Source organism: Uloborus diversus, unplaced genomic scaffold (genome assembly GCF_026930045.1).
Source record: "Uloborus diversus isolate 005 unplaced genomic scaffold, Udiv.v.3.1 scaffold_13, whole genome shotgun sequence".
Lineage (NCBI taxonomy): Eukaryota > Metazoa > Arthropoda > Arachnida > Araneae > Uloboridae > Uloborus > Uloborus diversus.
This window is the reverse complement of record NW_026557987.1, coordinates 3,087,152-3,104,444: the sequence shown is the minus strand read 5'-3', so window position 1 is coordinate 3,104,444 and position 17,293 is coordinate 3,087,152. Positions and strand designations below refer to the sequence as shown.

General features: G+C 36.6%; 1 protein-coding gene across 1 annotated transcript in view; it reads right to left on the bottom strand.

Annotated features, from left to right (window-relative positions):
* LOC129232621 (cordon-bleu protein-like 1) overlaps window positions 1-17,293 on the bottom strand; it is a 133,778-nt gene that overhangs the window by 55,615 nt on the left and 60,870 nt on the right. Inside the window, exon 2 of the mRNA XM_054866752.1 lies at window positions 5,574-5,747. Within this exon, the coding sequence (XP_054722727.1) occupies window positions 5,574-5,747 (174 nt within the window). The remainder of the gene's footprint in view (window positions 1-5,573; window positions 5,748-17,293) is intronic.

The window sequence follows — 17,293 nt, the reverse complement described above, 5'->3', positions numbered from 1 at the left end:
AATTGGTTCCGTATGACAACATGTGGTACCTCAAAGGATGCCATTTGGCTCTGTCTGGTACCCTTAAGAGTGCCGCAGAAAGCTAAATAGCATCAGGGTTGTATTTTTGGCCGGACAAAACTGATTTTATCCACGCCACTGGCTAAAACCGGTTAATACCGGCCGAAACTGGATTTAACTACCATAGAGCTGGCCAAAACTAAATTACATGAAAATACATTTCTAATTTGTATGTATGTGAGAGATGTGTGTTTTGCAACTAATAAATCTGTTAGTTGGAAGTTTTTTAATTAAGCACAGCCATTTTAGTTAATTAAATATAATATTAGTGAAGTAATTTACATTATTATAACAATAGTAGTGAACAAATTTCAACTTTCTTCAAAATTAATAACTGAAATTGCTCACAACCAAAACAAAAGACATAAGGAATACAAAACAGCCTGTAACATAAATATAGTAACTTTTCAAGTAGTGTTGCTTTTTAATTTTCAAGAGTGTTTCCCCCCTGTACCTTTGGTTTTGTGTTTAAAGAAATGTCTATATATGTTTTTAAAAGAAGCTTTTTTTTTCCTCTCATTTATTCTTCAAAATTACTTGAAATACTTTCAAATACTTTGTACATTTGTGTGTGAGAATTAAAATCTATCTATTCAACTTACAGTGTTTCACTCTATTATTTTTTTAACGTTACTACATATTTTTCACGTAAACCTTATCTTCTAAACATGCTGTAATTTCTACAAACTGTAAAACATACTATTTAGATAAATAATGAAGGATGATTGATTATGGTTTGTTTTGCATTTCTTTTTAATACATAATTTGGTTTTCATTTAAAATTTGATAATTATCTAAGTGGCCAAAACTGGATAAAACTGATTTTATCCTGGCCGGTTTAAACCGGTTTTATCCATGGTTAAAACCACCACTGGTCGAAACTCTTACAACCCTGAATAGCACCCTTAAGAGATTGCCATTGGCGCTACAACGTTTCACATTTATAGGTGCCATATGTATTCCGCAGTTTTAACAGTGTTGCAATGAGTTAGTTAGCGACAAAAATATAAGGTTAAAAGTAAATATAAACATTTAAAAAACATGGAGCATTTCGAGTTAATAAATATTAAAATATTGAACAATATATTTAGTAGTATCTGTTCAAAAATAATTCTTGAGACAGTTTTGTTCAATCCTAATGCAAAAATACACCCGCAAACAAAATATCCCCGAAATGAGAAAACCACAACGCAGTCATATCAAAAGTATTACAAGAAGTTGTAAACTCATTTTTCGTGTTTTTAAGGAACATTTTTTTCAGTGCAAAAAATTGTCAGCTTTTGGAGTCATCTGAGAAAAGCAATGTTTTTTCGGATGACTTGAGATTCAAAAGTTCAAAGTTTTCTCACTTAACAAGAAGTTCTATCTAGAACTAGACGAGCCTACTTTCCCGTATACCCATACTACTTTCTAGTACCTGATCAGTATTCTCAAAAATAGCTAAAATAGCAAATTGTTTCAAAAATATATTTTTTAATACTTTAAGCTGATTTCTAGGAATAAAATATTCCTCACTCATCTTAAAAAAAAATAGCAGCACCTTTTAAACAAAGCAGCTTATACACTTTTTTCCATTAAAGAAATTTTTTAACAGCTTTCAAAACGAAAAAATAATAATTAAAATTAATAAGTTTATTAAAATAAATACATCATATCAAAAAAAAATCGTTTCTTTTTCCCCTGTTGCCAAAAACAATTTTTTAAATGAATTAATGCAGTTACTAAAATAAATAAAAACAATAAAATAACAACTTAAAGAAATAATTTTCATTGTGAAAAACAAAAATCGTCTGCGCATATCTTTATGTAGAAACATGAATGACTTCGAGTTTATTCGCCGAAAATTGAATGCCTAAATTAAAACTTTAGCGTGAAAATAAATATCAACAATAATTATTTCACAGTTAAAACCATAGCTGCGGAGTCGGAGTCAATCTCATTTTGGGATAAAGGAGTCGGAGTCGAATATCCAAGAATCGGAGTCAGTCATCTGTCCTCCGTGTATAAATTTTTGCCAAAGCTAAGAAGTCAGAGTCGAAGTCGGGGAGTCGGAGTCAGGTGCCCCTAAATTCTCGGAATCGGAGTCTGGAGTTTGGCGTCAAGAGCTATTTCCAACAAAATTTGTTTGAAATAAATCCGCCTTCAAGTACAGAATCTACATTGACTTTCAGTTTCCCTTTAGGCGCTAATGTTAAGGGATTTGAACTGTTCAAAATTGAACGGAAAATTGTTCAAATCAAAAAGATATTTTATATACAAGTTTTTCATCAAAAGTTTTTTCCTACAAAGTTTGTTTGAAGCAAATTCGCCTCACAGTTGGCTTGAATTTCCCCGTAGGCGCTAATGTTAAGTTTTTTTGAACTGTTTCAAAATTGAACAAAAAATAGTTCAAATCAGAAAGTGAAATATGGGAATGAGGTGTCCTCGCCGAGATCTTTCGAACAAAAAAAAAGTTTGTTCGAATCGGACTATTCATTCAAAATTTATTAGGGGGGGGGGGACAGACAGACAGACCGACAGACAGACCGACAGACATTTTTCCCCATCTCAATACCCTACTTTCCAATTTTTAAATTTTCGATATTTATTTATTTAATTATTTTATTTATTTTTGACTTTTTTTTTGTTTTTTTGCGATATTTTTAAGATGCATTAGGCCTTCTTTCATGCTTTTTTCTTCTTTCTCTGACTTTTACTGGGAAAGTAGGCTAAAAAGGCGTTTTTAAATCCTAAAACACGCGCTGTTGTTGCTCGCAATATTTGCGCAATGATAACGTTGTGGTGTTTACTTCCTTAAAATTGTCCAAGCAAAATGCCTCAAACATTTTTGAAGAAAAGAGTAAGGTAGCCTTCTTTTCTCTTAACAATTTAGAGAAATCCAAAGTCGATAACAACTGCCAGTCTTCAAAAACGATCTCACATAGTGCATGGAAGACAAGAATTGAGTTAAGTTGAGAAAAAAAGCTAACCAAAGATCGTCGAAGCCGGTTTTCTCAGATTCAATTTGTTACTGCAGTATGCAGAGATCTCCAAATAAAATCCAGTACTTAAGCGATAAGAAATGCACTACGAGAGCCAGGGGTGATTGTTTGTTCATCAAAAAATACCTGAAAGTTTCAAAGCGAGAACGGGGGGGGGGGGGTAATATTTGGCCCCTATTACTTAAGTGCACCTTTGCCATAGTATTAAATAGTTCTGAGTCAAAATATTGTGTGTACATTTGATTAAAATTTTAATGGGTTACAAATTTACTTTTGAGCTGGTGTTATACAAATTATCTTGACATTTGTCCATCTTAAGGGATAGGTGTCCATCTTAAGGTTCTTGCAGGTATATTTGATGAGTATTATATAATTTTAAAAAGTGCGGAGGTAGGGAGATAAAAGCATAACAACAACAAAAAAACAACAACATAATTTCGGTATTTTCGGACATAAAAATACCGGAAATACGTCCGAAAATACCGGAAATTCGGTAAAATAGCAGAACACAATCACCCCTGTAGAGTTTTTTTTAATTAAGTAATGCAATAGCACCCCGTTATACCGAGGAGAGTTAGGAGACATATTCTGCACCCGCGTTAAAATAACCGCCATATCTGAAATCCAACTGTCATAAGTGTAACTAATGACAGTTTTACAACAAAGTACAGTACTGAATAGCCCTTGAACGAAATATCCAGTCACATTTGACTGAAATCGCGTCTTGCATTACTATTGTATGTAGAAAATTGAAGTAAACACTTAAATAAAAGTGAACAGACACAAAATAGTGGACACGGGAAATATATTCAATTTCCCGTGCCCCCTCCAACAGATTTTTCTCTATCCGCCCCTGACCTAAATATGATTAAAACTCATACTGAAGGACAGCTTGTGTACTTGCTTAAATAATAATAAGCATAAAGAGCATTGGAATGGAATGTAGAAATAAATGTCGTCCACAAAAAAATTTGGACATTTGAGACCATGGATTCAAATTTTCAAAAGTATTTTTTTTGTGAAAGAGAATGCTTAAAAACATAGGATCTGACCATTTTTTAAATAATTTGTTAAAGTTTAATATTTTTAAAAAAATTACTTAAATCGGTGAGCTTTCATTGTTTACATTTCTTGGCGATGACATCACAATTGATGAAATGCCATTCTGTGTTGCCACTCACAGGGCTAAATATTTAATTCGCATCTTTACTCACGTGTATTGGCAACGACAGGGTTGATAGCAAGCGTAGAGTGCAATTTTAATTCGCTGATTGATTATCATAACGTGGAAACGTAGTAGAAAGATGCGCCAAAAAGCATCATTTGTGGCGTCATAAAGACCACGCCTTGTTTGAAAAATCGGACATTTTAAAAAATTAATTAAAAAAAAAACTGCTGGGAAAATGAAAGTATTTTCTGGGCCCGTGTTTTTTTTTTTTTTTTTTTTCTTTACTCATTCTATCCATTTCAATGACTAAAAGTAGTACTTTTGACTGAAGGAAGCCCCCCCCCCCCATTGAAAGTACAAAGGACTCTTTTAAGTGCTGCTCTTGTATGTCGAGCTATGACCATTGACAATGCTTACCTCCTTTTGGGGAGTTAAGTGAAAAAGAGACGTATTATTGGCTTCGATTTAAGTTGGAATACTTTCGCAAAACTACAGCGAAAGTAACCCAGCTCTATTTAGTGATAATTACTCTTCCTATTACCTGAGAAAGAGGTAAACATTATCTAAGTTTTAGCTCAACTTATGACATCCACACTATGCCGGAGGTATATCCGATGTCGCTGCTTACTGAGGCGTGATATAATGGGGTTCTACTGAATACAAAAGTAGGCGTTGTCGTAATGCGTTGGAATCGTAACTGGAGGGTTCCGGGTTCGATACCAGCCGGTCGAAGAGCCTCCGTGTTCGTTAATGTCGACTGCCCACGTTTTACTGTCCACGTATCTCTAGGGGTTCTGGATCAGGGGTTTCTCGACTTCTGCTCTGAATCAAAAGCAGAGCTGTCTTCAGGAACCCATCCAACCAATGGAACAGTGATCGGAACGGGGTTCCTAGAGTGTAATGTGATGTAATGTATACCAAAGTAATCTACAGCATTGTCTGCACAAAAGCAGAATTCGATTCCGAGTCACAACTGACTACAACTGTATTTATGTCGAGGACTGCATACTAAGTGCCTTGCCTCCATTATTTTTTATACCGATAGATGGCAGCACCGGATCGAGCAGTTAATGAGAATTTAGAACTAGACCAAGAGCTAATAGCTACCTGGTGCTAGCACCCCCAGAGGTATCGTTTCACTTGGAGGACATTGAGACCACGAGCCTATTTAACGTCGCCCAGTCCCCTTTAATGACGACGGTATGTCTTCAACCATCGAGGTTCGAACGCAGGACCCTCCAGCCCCGAATCCGACACTCTACCGATCGGGCTACCACGGCCCCACAAAAGTAGGAATCTATAGAAGTGGGGAAGATTGTAAAGCGTTTAAAATGAATTCCACCAAAAGTTGAGTGGCCTCTTACCTCCTCTCGACTGTGAGCCTCATCTTCCGGCCGTCCGGCAACAAGACATCCAGGTCCATCCGGCCCTCGAGCAGCTCGTTGATTGCGCAATCGTCGCCCGGACAGTGGTATCCGCCCCCCGACATGCCTGCGTTCTTCTCGGGACGCTGTGGAGGGAGTTGCGCTTGGCAACGGCTGCAAAGAGAACAAAACATTATCACCGCATTGAATTTTAGGAAAGCAATGACACCTAATTGCTCAGCTGTAAGTTAATGCCCTTAAGCTGTGACTACGGAAGAATTTTACTGCGTGTGCAGGTAAAGGGCAGTAACTGCAAAAATGTTTCATTTTTTGAGCAATCACGATTGCTTATTGTTCTCATTTGACTGTTTTGAATTCCTGTGATTTTATTTTCCCACCACCTCCCTCTGCCAGCACCACGTTGACCGGCTCCTCACGATGCTGCTCCTACAACGAAAGCCGTCTCCAGGTTGCGTCCATATCCTACACACACACGCATACACACACACACTCATGCCTGCGCACAGACACAAACACACACTCATGCCTGCACACAGACACAAACACACATGCCTACATAGACACACACACACGAACGCCTACACACACACGCGCCTACACACACAGCACTGCATACACAACACGCACACACATACATACACGCACACGCACCCACACACGCATACATACACACACACACGCATACATAAACACACACACACATGCGCCTACACAAACACTCACGCATATTCATACACACATACGCTCGTGATTGCGAAAAACATAATTTGAATTCAAGATGAAAAAAATTCAAATTAATATAATTTTTTTTTTTTTTTTTTTGCATTTTTGTGATTTTTCTCATCTATTGCACGTTATCTCTATTGTACAAGCTCGCCTATTTGGTTTCCGCTGAAAATAAGGCGCGAAAAAAAAACGTCTAATTCCAACATTTTCCTGTTGTTAGTACTGAATCCATAACAGATTTCTTCAAATTTCTCGAAAACTCGTTTCTGCAGATACTGCTCTTTACCTGCACACGGCAGTATAAGCACATACCGACAGCCTGGTTATGATATCCCAAGATTGCAGTTTCGTTCTTGTTATGGCCTCATCAGTCTGGAATAGTACTAACCCAGTTGGAGGCAGATGCCATATCATTGAAGATGAGAGGGGCAACAAACAGTTCATCTCAACCAGTGTGAGTCCGTATGCAATAATGCGGCGCAATTCGTAAAATGAAGGCAAAAGCTTTCATTTCAGCCACCAGTTTTTTTGACAGTCTCAGCTTCAACGAGAGGACTTCTGCCTCCAGCTCGGCTATTGACTATTCCAGACTGATGGGTCCATAAACTGCAGTCTATGGATATCATAACCACTACATGCATGTATTTGCACAATATTTCAATGCTGTGTGCAGCAGATAGATTTGTTTGATCTGAATTGAACTTTGCCACAGAATTGGAGATACTTAAATTTGTGTATTGTGTTGTTTTATTCCAGCATGTAATATAAGTAGGATTTTAATGAAATTTACTCTGCTAGGGCTTACATAGAGCTTTTTCTGATAAACGCATTAAACTTTGTCTAAGCTGTATGAAGCAAGGGAAAAAAACATTAAAAATTAATTTGAATTTTGACATCTGGAATTCAAATTATGTTTTTCGCAATCACGAGTGTGTGTATGTAGGCGTGTGCGTTTGTGTGTGTGGGCGGTATGTGTTTGTGTGTAGGGGTATGTGTGTGTAGGCATGTGTGTTTGTGTCTATGTGCAGGCATGAGTGTGTGGGTAGTTGTGTGTATGAGTGTTTGTGTCCTTGGGGGCAGAGTATGTGTATGTGTGTGTAGGCATATGTGTTTGTGTCTGTGTGCAGGCATGTATGTGTGGGTGTCTGTATGCTTGCGTGTGTGTATGTGTAGGTATCTGTATGTATGCGTGTGTGTAGGCGTATGTTTGTGTATGTGTTTGTGTGCGTGTGTGTGCGCGTATGTGTGTGTGTGTGTGTGTAGTTGTGTATGTATGCGCGTGTGTATAGGATATGAATGCAACCTTGAGACGGTTTTCGCTATAGGAGCAGCTTCGCGAGGAGCCGGTCGACGGTGATGCTGCAGAGGGTGGCGGGGAGAAAATAAAATCATAGGAATTCAAAACTGTCAAATGAAAGCAATAAGCAATCGTGATTGCTCAAAAAAAGAATCATGCAATGAAGCAATACTAGTTCAATTATTTTTTTTACTGCGATAGGAGAGCTTCTCGGCAACTGTATCAATTGCAATTTTCTTTGCTATGCTGTTCCGTTTGATAAAGAAACCTGTTATGTTACTGTTGAGTTTGTTACAACAAGCTCCTAGGGGATTTTAAATTATTAAGCCCAACACATTCAATGAAACCCAATAGATTTTTCACATCGATTTTTAAATACTCATATTGTAAGTTGGCATAGGTTAAAAAGTTCACCATTAGGAGATGAACTAGTATTTAAACTTCACAATTTAAACCACAGCAAAGTCAACTATGAAACATTTTTTTCTGAATTCCTTGAAAATGTTTCAATAGGGAAGTTTTCGATTTTTCAATTTTATTTTTATATGATAGAGTAACATGTATGAACATCATAGGTGAAAAAAATTTTGCGATACGATAAGTAGTTTTTTTTAAAATTAATTTTTAAAGTTCAAGCGCTTGTGACGTCAAATGGCATAGGAAGAGACGTCATGCGCTCTTCCGATAGGGGAGAAACTGAAGGACGTGCATTCGACTTCGAAGACGAAACGTAAAAGGCTTATCTCCTCGCATTTAACTCCTCGCGTTTCTGGAACATTAACCCTTTCCGGCGCGGTGGTCACAAAAAGGGACACCAATTTTAAAAATTTCTTTAAAAAAAAGTTTTTTCTTTAAAACTCCAAAAATCGCTGCATTAGTTGTTTTTATTTCTCTTTAATGCACACAGATGGCAGCACTATTAAATATGACTCTTTTTGTTGTCTTAATTTCTTGTTCAAAATACCTCGATTTTCAAGCTCAAATACAATATTTTTTTCAAGATTTTAAAATTTACACCATAAACTAAATTAGTCAACCATTTTCCCTCAGGAATCCTGAGCTAATCAATCATAATTTTGTAAAAGATTCGAGTTCATTTTTGAATGCATAAACAAAGTTTCTTTCCAGGTGTCCCCAAATGTGGACACCGCCCGTCTAGAGCATTGATCTCACTGTTGTGGGTGAAAGATGTAATTTGATACATTTCAGAAAAGGGGGACCAAGAGAATAGTCTACAATGGGCTTTTGTTTATTTATTTTGGGTTCTTGACCCAGAACAGGTGAATTTGAAGGTCCATGCCTGCACACATTTGAGATCTGCTTTTCCTACCAGACAGTTGTATACTTTTTTTATTATCAGCTTTGATATTATTTTTTCTGTAAATGGTATTATACAGTCGTATTTTTTCATTTAATATTTTATAGCACAAAAGGAATGCACATAAAGCAAGAACAATGTGCCAAAAATATTTTTAACATTTTAAATTGCTTATTTAGATAATTTTATATAATCTATATGAACTTTCTTGAATTTTACTTCATCTTTATCTTGGAATTTTTATAGTAAAAATATTGAATTTTGTGTACTGAATATTCTTAATGGCATAAATTATTGAAATAATTAGTAAAAATGCTTAAGAGCTTAAAATATTTGAAATTACCCCAATTGTCATACGTGGTAAGCATAACCACTTCAGAAAACAATTTCTGCTCTAGGCGGGCGGTGGTCACAAACGGGGACACCACCCCAAGATGGAGGGGGTGAATTTAAAAAAATTTTGACTGTAAAATCTATGTCCAGATAACCAATTTATCCCATCCATTGTGTTTTTTTATTATATTTCTAAAATTTTAATGACCCGCGCCTGTAAGGGTTAAACCTCTCATCCTCTCGGAAATATTCGAATATCATCATTGATGTTACTTGAGGAAGATTATTTAGATTGTGCTTTAACGAATCCGGTCTCCATACGGCCAAAAGGATTATTGAATTTCTAAAAAATAAAAATATCAGCGCGCTCAACATGTCCCTAGCGAAAACAAAGGATCTTCGGTGGAAGGCTTTCCATTATGTCCCTGTGACGGAAGCTCGTGACGTTTCAGAAAAGCGCACTTCTGCGCGTGGATTTTTAAAAATTCATTCAAAATCAATCACGGTGTTTTAAAATTCGGCGATGGTGAATTTTTTAGTTTTGAGGGTCAATTAACAATATCCAATAGTCAAAATATGAACTTTTAATAAGTTGCAACTTCCCTATTAAAAAAAAAGAGATTTTTCATGGTTAGTTAATAGCATAATTAGTAGCTCTAATTCCTTTTTTTTTTGGAAATGCGTTTTTTTTTTTCAGTTTTTTCCTTGCAATACTTAGGTAGACCATCAGCCAGACACTTTCAGTTTTAAAATGGTTCCTTAAATGTCTAAACAAATCAGGAAGAGTAATTTTTATCTTGTATCTTTTCGTAGCGACAAATTTGTAAGTATTCCCGAAAAATAATTTCTTCCTTTTTTTTTCGGAGCAACAAATTTTTGCAGCCATACACTTCATTTTATCGCTTGGTGTAAAAGCAATAAAACTTAAAAACCAAATTTACAGCACACAACTCAAATGATCTAATGTACTTGGAACTCTTTAGCGCATCAGTGCAAGCATGACGAAAGAACATCGGCTTAAAATGCGAGTCGCGTTCGATCAACAATAACTTAACGACCGACTTGAAGGGATGACAACGTCCTTCGAATGATGACAGGGAGTCATCAGACGATCCATGACACCTGTCATTAGAATATTGCTTAATTGCAGCGCCTGAGAGGAGAGGATATCGACCCATGCCAATTATCGACGAAATTAGACGGAAATGCTTAATCACTGTGCTGCTGATGGTGTTGCGTCGACGATTTGCTCTCGCTTTCGCTCTTCGAATGGTGGAGGGATTTTGGTTTTTATAGTGTCTTTTCGAATGTCGGGCCGTCGAGAAGCCATGCCAGTCTAGTCGGAAACTAAAGGCCTGGCACTTGGAGGGGTGGTTCGAATCATCAGTGTAAGTGTTATTAGTTTTGTGGGAGAGAGGGGGTTCGGTGACCAAACTGACTAGAGCTGGCTCCAGGGTTGTTTGGTTTAAACCACGTTGGTTTAAACCATGGTTTAAACCAATTGGTTTAAAAAAAAAAAACATGCGGTTTTTTAAAAAAATGGTTTAAAAAAAAAAGCCAAAAAAAAAAATCCATTTTGCAGGTTTACATTGATTTCCCCACACATATTGAAAAATGTAAAATTCCATTTATGCTAAGTTGCAGAGATAAATACTAAAATTGCATCTTCAAAATGTATTACAAGCTTTAATCGAAAAAAAATATTAATATATTTTTTATTTCATACTTGTGCGATAAAGCAGATTTCAGTCAACTTCCATCATTATGCTTAATTTGCATGATTAGTTAAGATTTACTAAGGATTGAATCTTTTATTGTAGATGCAATCCATTATATTGCTCACTCCTGTTGCAGGGGTGTGACATTTTTGCACTTTCCTGGAATTTTAACTTTGACTTGTAAGGTAATCAACAGTCTAACTTAATTGTTTGCACCTAAAAATTAAGATTTGTTCTGCAGGTGAACACAAATAATATTTTTTGAATCAAATTTAAAAAAAAAGTTTATACTTCATATTATGATACATAATAGTTCCTTATATTATAATGTAGGAAGATTAAAAGATAAATTTTTAAATTCCCAGAACAAAATGCAAATGTATGTGTAAAAATTGATTGAGAAATATATAAATTTTCACATATAAACTACACTCTCCATTGGTGTTTTTTTTTTTTTTTTTTCTGGATTCTGTGTGCTCAAAAGATTTTGATTGGCTATACACCTATGCTGCTTTATGACTATTGGGTGCAGATAATTCTTAGTCTTTCTCCCCCCTTTTGTTCATTGGAATTGGGATTTTGGTATTTGCTTTGCCTTAGCTAACCTGCGCAGTTTACAAAAGTTACTCACTCAAAAAAAATCGCCAAGTTGGCGACAAAACTTGGCGACCTAAAGACTGGCGATATATCGCCAAGTGTTCGACAAATTATAACACCACTTGAGTTGACATCGAAATTAACAATGATTTCCCCCCAAAATGGGGCAAAAGACCCTCTTTGGAGCATCCGAATGCAACCAAAAAGAGAGGTGCACAACTAGACCCCACTATGAGTGTAAGTACCAAATTTCAACTTTCTAGGACATTCCGTTCTTGAGTTGTGCGACATACATACACACATACGCACATACATACGTACATGCAGACGTCACGAGAAAACTCGTTGTAATTAACTCGGGGATCGTCAAATGGATATTTCGGGTGTCTGTACGTTCCTGGTCGGGTTGAAAAATAAACGGGGCATTCCACGGTATTTTTGACATTTATGTAGAGTCCGTAACGTGACCTTTTTTGCCATAACTTTTTAATTTACTGTTTGATTAGCATATTATTTTATTTTGATCTTTTCCTACCAACACACCAGCTCAAATTAAAATAATTTGCAAATCAAAAGAGAAATTAAAAAGTTATGGCAAAAAAAGGTCACGTTACGGACTCGACATAATGTCAAAAATACCGTGGAATGCCCCAAACTCAACATTCATTCGGGGGGTGAACAAAATGGAAATTAAGGCTGATTTTTTAAGGAAAATTTTTTCGCGAATACAATACTTCCTTTTTCGTAAAAGGAAGTAAAAAATGAACAAAACTGGGAACCTTTTCTTTTTCTGTTTCACGTTTTTTAGAAATTTGAGTAAAAAGTGGTGCAGAAATATTGTGAATGAAAAATTTCTGACTACATTTTCTAGGAATATTATTTTAAACCAATGTCTCCCGAAGTGGTCCATAATGCTCCCTAGGGGTCTATTCAGATGGCCAGTCAATGGCAGGAAAAATTGAGGAGTAATGAGCTTTTATTAAGGATCAACCAGCCTGAATCTCAATTACGCAGATTATCACCAAAATATTTTCAATGATTTATTTATATAAAATTTATTTGTGGTGAAGAATATAATTGCATAGAATAATTAGCTATATTTTACATTTGTGTAAATGCTTATCTTTTTTTTGAGCAATCACGATTGCTTATTGTTCTTATTTGACTGTTTTGAATTCCTATGATTTTATTTTCCCCCCGCCTCCCTCTGCAGCACCACCGTCGACCGGCCTCACGATGCTGCTTCTCTAGCGAAACCCGTCTCCAGGTTGCGTCCATGTCCTACACACACGCGCATACATATACATGCCTACACACACACACACACATTCCAACACATACGCAGACACACACATATACACACTTACACTCACACAGACATACACACACACTTACACACACCTACACTCACACCTACACTCACACCTACACACGCATTCATGCCTGCACACAGACACAAATACACACGCCTACATACACACACTTACACTCACACAGACATACACACCTACACTCACACCTACACACGCATTCATGCCTGCACACAGACACAAACACACACGCCTACATACACACACTTACACTCACACAGACATACACACACACCTATACACACCTACACACGCCTACATACACACACTTACACTCACACAGACATACACACACACCTACACACGCATACATACACACACCTACACACGCATACATACACACACTTACACTCACACAGACATACACACACACCTACACTCACACCTACACACGCATTCATGCCTGCACACAGACACAAATACACACACACACACACTCAAACAGTCGTGATTGCGAAAAACATAATTTGAATTCCAGATGTCAAAATTCAGATTAATTTTTTCATTTTTTTTAATGCTTGCATCAACTTGCAAACTTGTTATCAGTAGAAAAAACCCTCCTTCACCACGAAGAATGAAGGGAATATTTACCCGATAACTCATTGAAAATGTTTCTTAAAATTTTACTTTATAATCTAACTCCGCATTTTCCTACATATCGCTTTCATCTGGCTCTACTGAAACAGTAACTGAGGCGAGAATTCAACCCTCTGACTCAAATATTTTAAGGGTTCATATGAAACATATTTATCTGCCTTTCTTTTGGAATGTCCTCTAAGTCGGCGTCTAACGAAAATCAGAAAAGTGGACAAATGGTACACAGGACAAAAAAGTTCTGAAACATCACCGTAAGATTTATAACCTCTGCATCTTACAGGAAAAACAAACAATATAGGAAAGAAAAAGTCAAATTCCCCACCCCAAATAAAAACGAGCTGATGTGTGTTAAAAAAAAAAAAAAATTAATAAATAAATAAATAAAAAAAAAAAAAAAAGAACATCGCACAATTTGTCGCCAAGTTGGCGTCAAAACTTGGCGACCAAAAGACTGGTGATGTATCGCCAAGTGTCCGACAAATTATAGCACCACTTGAGTTTACATCGAAATTAATAATGATTTCCCCCCAAAAATGGCAAAAGACCCCCTTAGGAACATCCGAATGCAACCAAAATTGAAGGTGTACAACTAGACCCCACTAGGAGTCTGAGTACCAAATTTCAACTTTCTAGGGCATACCGTTTTTGAGTTGTGCGAGATACATACACACGTACACACATACGCACATACATACGTACATACAAACGTCACGAGAAAATTCGTTGTAATTAACTCGGGGATCGTCAAAATGGATATTTCAGGTGTCTGTAGGTTCCTAGGCATATATCTACGTGTGGTCGGGTCGAAAAACAACTCAACATTCATTCGGGGGTGAGAAAAATGGAAATGAAGGCCGATTTTTTAGTGAAATTTTTTTCGCGAATACAATACTTCCTTTTTTGTAAAAGGAAGTAATAATAAAATAAAAACTTTCTTTAACAATAGGATATGAATGCTTGAAGAGAAGAACTATCAACGAACAATATAAACAGCAATAAAAAATAGTTTACTCGTAATGCAGATGTTTTTTTTTTTTTAAAGAACGATATATTTGTTGATGGAAAAATGACTATTCGTTGCTTTTCAAGTCCGTTGAACTACGTCCACTGCAGCTAATTTGCTTTCATCGGCGCCAAATCTGTTCTGGCTTCACGTTGAAAAGCAACTTTTCTTGGAATACATCATTATTCATGAGACGGTGGAAAGACGCATGTGAATGGCCACGAGGAGCTATTATTTCCTGTGAGGCATTTCCCTATTTTTAACTTCGTCGTATTGTCGAATTCCGCCCATTTCTGAGCTGCGAAGTGTGTCACAGTAATGTTTGTTCAATCATTTTTTTCGGAAACTCCCATGGATCTCGTCCCATTTCTCTTAAAGAAACTAAATATGTTGTTCGTTTAAAGCACAACCATTTGGAAAACGACAGAACCTTCCTTCCTTTCTTCCTCAGTGGCACGACGACAGCCCTCTGTGGCCCTGGTCTTCTCAACAATAAGGAAGTTGCAACCTATTAAATGTTCATATTTTGGCTATTGGATATTGTTAATTGACCCTCAAAACTAAAAAATTCACCATCGCCGAATTTTAAAACACCGTGGTTGATTTTTAATGAATTTTTAAAAATCTACGCGCAAAAGTGCGCTCTTCTGAAACGTCACGAGCCTACGTCACAGGGCACTAATGGGCAGCCTTCTGTCGAAGATCCCTTGTTTTCGCTAGGAACATTTTGAGCGCGCTGATATTTTTATTTTTTAGAAATTCAATAATCCTTTTGAACACACTATGGAGACCGGATTCGTTAAAGCACAATTTAAATATTCTTCCTCATGTAACATCAATGATGATATTCGAATATTTCCGAGAGGATGAGAGGTTTAATGCACCAGAAACGCGAGGAGTTTAATGCGAGGAGATAAGCCTTTTACGTTTCATCTTCGAAGTCGAATGCGTGACCTTCGGCTTCTCCCCTATCGGAAGAGCGCATGACGTCACTTCCTATGCCATTTGACGTCACAAGCGCTTGAATTTTAAAAATTAATTTAAAAAAAACTACTTATCGTATCGCAAAAAAATTTTCACCTACGATGTTCATACACGTTACTGTATCACATAAAAATAAAATTGAAAAATCGAAATTTTCCCTATTTTCTTCCAGACCTTTCCTTTTTTTTGGCTATGGCTTGCCAATTTTTCACTTTTATGGTAGAAAAATCCGTATCAACGCAATCAATCCATCCGGGGTTAGGTCGACCCCTTGTTCTAACTCCTGTAGGTTTAGCCAAAAACATTTTGTTTGTTGATCGTTCTTTATTTAATTTTATAACGTGGCCAGCCCATTTGAATCTTTGAATTTTTATGAATTTGATCACATCAGGTTCTTTAGAAACATGAAACAGCTCTAAATTTGAGCGCCTGTGCAAATACCATCACCCTCCTTTCCTCCAAAGACGGTCCTTAAAATGCGGCATTCAAAGACACCAAGGGCATTTTCATAGTTTTGCGTCAATGTACAGGTTTCTGAGGAGTATATGAGTACAGTTCTAATAAGAGATTAAAGGTTTAGTTTTCCTTTTTTGAGTAAACGACAGAACGGCTTACTCAAAATCGTACACATAATTATAATAATGGTTAAACGGTAAATAAGCATAAAACACTACTCCACGTGAGTCCTTACCGTTCCGACGAAGACGTTTTATGCGTACAGGAGATTAAGTCTTATAAAAATTACACAACAACTATTAGGAAAAAAAATACTAAGATGTACAAAGAATTCGTTAATTGAACAAGCGAGGACTGCTTTGCTGTTGTTTGATGTTCACATTTCATTTACTGGTTTCACTTCTTCGGCACAAAAAGACGTAGTAGAAAGTATGGTTTTCGTAAAAACGTTTCTAAAAGAATATTATAGCTTTTTTTTATATCGCAGGTAACATCCGTAATCAGTATTTTTTAGCAGAATTGTATGAAGGGTATCATCCACCTGACATTTCCAACTAAGCTGTACAAAGGGTGCCAGTAGCAGTGGCATGACATTTATAAAGGGTGTCCCAAAATTAACGCAAGATTTGAATTTGCCACCATTTTTTCCATAAATGGTTGGCAGCCATGAAAAAAGAACAATTTGACAGTTAGTTAAGAGTTTAGGGTTAGTAAAAATGGGGTGTTATTGTACCATACAACAAGAGAGAGTGAAACATTTCAATGACTGCATGAGGCATCGCGTACTCTCTCATTTCGGTGATCAAAATTGGCACCCTAGATCGTGTGATTTAACATTATTAATTTTCCTCTTATGGGGTTATTTGAATTCAAAGGTCTATGTCAACAAGCCCACAACCACCCGTGCATTACCGTGTTGCGATACCGAGCGCCAATAACAGTAACTGCTTGACCAGCCTCAACTTTCATTATTTTTGAAACAATTGTTCAATAATGAAAGCGCGTTATTGTATCGTATAACGCTCCATTTTTTTAAACCCTAACCTCTCAGCTATCAATTGTTTTTTTTTTCAGAGATGCCAACACTATTTTGCACAAATGGCAACAAAATCAAATCTTGCGTTAATTTTGGGACACCCTTTAGTTTACTCGAACAAAGGGTACCATGTAGCCTGACATTTCTTATCTGACCGGCTGAATGGTCACAGTAGCGTGACATTTCTAGCAAAAATAAGGGATACTTGGGGCTAGACATTTACAGTTTAACTGGATGAAGGGTACCGGGGACCTCATTAAAGGT